The sequence below is a fragment of the Nanorana parkeri genome, unplaced genomic scaffold (genome assembly GCF_000935625.1).
Source record: "Nanorana parkeri isolate BGI_ZX_2015 unplaced genomic scaffold, ASM93562v1 scaffold3606, whole genome shotgun sequence".
NCBI classification, from domain to species: Eukaryota; Metazoa; Chordata; class Amphibia; order Anura; family Dicroglossidae; genus Nanorana; species Nanorana parkeri.
This window is the reverse complement of record NW_017309874.1, coordinates 15,721-18,740: the sequence shown is the minus strand read 5'-3', so window position 1 is coordinate 18,740 and position 3,020 is coordinate 15,721. Positions and strand designations below refer to the sequence as shown.

The 3,020-nt window shown below is 50.9% G+C and overlaps 1 protein-coding gene across 1 annotated transcript in view; it reads left to right on the top strand.

Moving 5' to 3' along the window:
• The window catches only part of LOC108803325 (neurexin-3-beta-like), a 34,677-nt gene that overhangs the window by 19,877 nt on the left and 11,780 nt on the right, over positions 1-3,020 (top strand). Inside the window, exon 4 of the mRNA XM_018575173.1 lies at positions 2,434-2,514. Within this exon, the coding sequence (XP_018430675.1) occupies positions 2,434-2,514 (81 nt within the window). The remainder of the gene's footprint in view (positions 1-2,433; positions 2,515-3,020) is intronic.

Sequence of the window (3,020 nt, the reverse complement as noted above, 5' to 3'; positions counted from 1 at the left end):
AACAGGCCCCCCCCCCCCCCCCCGCCCCCACTGCATGCTCATCATTGGAATGATACCCAATTCTCATCCAAAGGCGGAATTCTTAAAATAACAGTTAAAGGGACTCTATAAGTGGCCTCCTGTAATCTGTCATCCATAATAAACCTTCATACTTTCCAGAAGGTAATGCGGCTGCCATATTTAACGCAGCGTTTAAACGCTGATTAAAGTAACATTTATTGGCTAGTCGTGGCGGAACATGGTATATAAATGAATCAGCAGAACGTCTCCATAAATCCACCAAACGGGCTCATAACCCGCCATTTCATTACGGAGGAATAAATGTCACTTACCGTGCCAACCGCCAGATAATGAATTCCCAGCACCGAGCCTGCTGATAGGCAAACTTTCAGCCAATCACGGCTCGGCCCGGCGGGTATGTCCCTTTAACAGTGCATGAGGCAGCGGCGTGGATGTTTACGGGTGTAGCATGGACCCGCCTTCTATTGATCTGCTGCTGTTTAATGGCGGTTGATGCATGATATCCAAGATTCCTTCACAGAGAGGCTGTGCGGATGCCGCATGCGATCATCCATCTTGTGCTGAATTATTAAAGGGTTTATTATTAGTGTCTGTGAAAAGACAGCGGCAAGAGGCGTTGGGGGTGTCACCAGCCATAGAGATCTGATCTCTAGATACCTGTATGTGTCCTCTGTGTCTGTCTCTAGTGTATTACTAATACGATATGATAGGCTGGTGTCCCTAAGTGAAGATACTTCACCCTTCAAGCATTGACCGGTGTGGGGTCTGCAGTCAGCGACACATCCCAGGCGTGATATCAGAACCACATGCATACACGCTATGGGTTGGACTTGATGGACTTGTGTCTTAATTCAACCTGAAATACTATGTAACTATACTATGTATACAGCTATCTGCTCCCCATTCAGACCTCCAATCCCGGCTCCGGCACCAACTTCCATTGTGCCTCAGAGATGTCATGTGACTGAATTCTTAGACCTCCAATGGAAGTTATGGAACATGGGGAAAGGTGAAACCATGCCCATCAGGAAGGCCCACTTTTCACTATGCCCACCAATGAGGCAGCACGGCACACGTTCTTTAGATAGCAGAAAGGGCAAGTTGGTGGCATTGGCTCCCCAGGCCAAATGTTCCTACTTCCCCCTCTGGGGGCATCTAAGGATAGCAATACATTACTTAGACAACTGATGTTCCACATCCTCAAATTTGGGGCCCCGGGTTGCGTATCAGTGGTCAGGGCCTGAAAAGGAGTGGCCAGTGTATTGCAGACTTTCTGGGGACCACGGGGTCATGCAGTTTGGGGGTCCAGCAGTACTTTTAGCTGTTGCCGGGTCCGGTCCTCCAATCACCTGCTCTGTAAACGCCTTTTTTTCTGTCTTTCCAAACCAGTTTGCATGAGCCTGCGGAGGAGGGGCCAGCTCCGAATTTGCTCAGTGAATCTGTTGCACGCAGTGTGGTCACCATTTCCATTGAGGAATTTCCTCTGCTGTGCGTTATGATCGGGACGTAGGACAAATTGTGACGAGCGGATGCTGAAAAGTTCAGAGCTGGTTCCGTCCCGTTCTCATTTCACCGTCCACCCGATGGAAGCTCATTGCCTGAACGTCATGTGACCTCCCTATAGCAGGACAGAGAAGCGCCCGGCCGTCATGTTGGTGCACACAGGCACTGTCCTCCTCACACAATGCTTTGCTATGGGCAGAAATATATTATATACCACTCCCTCTATACCCGTGGCACACGGAGGCAATGGGCAGGCTTGTCCGTGTTCTCTGGTAACAGAGGGATGAGCCGGGATCAATATACAGCATCAGTCACTTGATTCATGCAATCTATACAATCTGATTGGTGGAAAGTGTCCCTGCCACCAGCAGCAACCAGTGTGACTCCAGTTTCTGTTTCTACGGCAAGAAATAAACAGAGGGGGCATCTGGTTGTCACGGAACACGGACACCGTTTCCTTACATGTTCTTGATATGTGAATCTTTGCAGTACAATATCCTTACCACATGACCCAATAGTCTCATTTGCCCGCACATGGCCTATGCATGTGATCCCAGTGAAGTGTCTGAGCTGTATATTGCCCAACATCCCGCTGTGGGTGTGAGATTCGTGGTCTGCCACGCCTGTTAATTCACATTGCCTCCAGCCAAAAGATCCCAGTACAGTGGTACCGAGCCCTCACTGTGCCACGGATCGCTGCCTGCCAATCACCACTGGTGGACAGGACCCCATTACCCATGTAAAGCAGCAACCCCATCTGCACTGCATTTGTCATTTGCAAGCAATGTTTGCTGACCGAGCCTCTGCATCTCCCAAACATCGCCCGTGGTAGGAGGGCGGCTGAGATTTCCTCCGGAAATTTGGCGGCAGATGTCTTTTTTACCCATACCGGGGGTCCCTGTCTTTCAGGGCTCAGTATCTCAGGCATGGAAGATGGCACAAGACTTCTGAATCCTGAGTTCAAGAGAGTGGGAACTGGCGTGGCAAAAGGTACCAACAACAACAACGTGATGTATTCTCAGGGTGGGGAGTTGGGGCCTGCTGCTCTAAAGATCTGTGCTGAATGAAGGTGACTGTACGTGCTGCAGGTGGTCACTCGTAGTCCTGATCCAGGTCCTCACAGTAGGTCCTTCCAGGCTCACACGGCTATTCACAGAAGGGTGAAGGGAGGAGAAGGGAGGAGAAGTGAGGAGAAGGGAGGTGAAGGGAGGTGAAGGGAGGAGAAGGGAGAAGAAGGGAGGTGAAGGGAGGAGAAGGGAGGTGAAGGGAAGAGAAGTGAGGTGAAGGGAGGAGAAGGGAAGAGAAGTGAGGTGAAGGGAGGAGAAGGGAGGTGAAGGGAGGAGAAGGGAGGTGAAGGGAGGAGAAGGGAGAAGAAGGGAGGTGAAGGGAGGAGAAGGGAGGAGAAGGGAAGAGAAGTGAGGTGAAGGGAGGTGAAGGGAGGAGAAGGGAGGAGAAGGGAGGTGAAGGGAGGAGAAGGGAGGAGAAGGGAGGAGAAG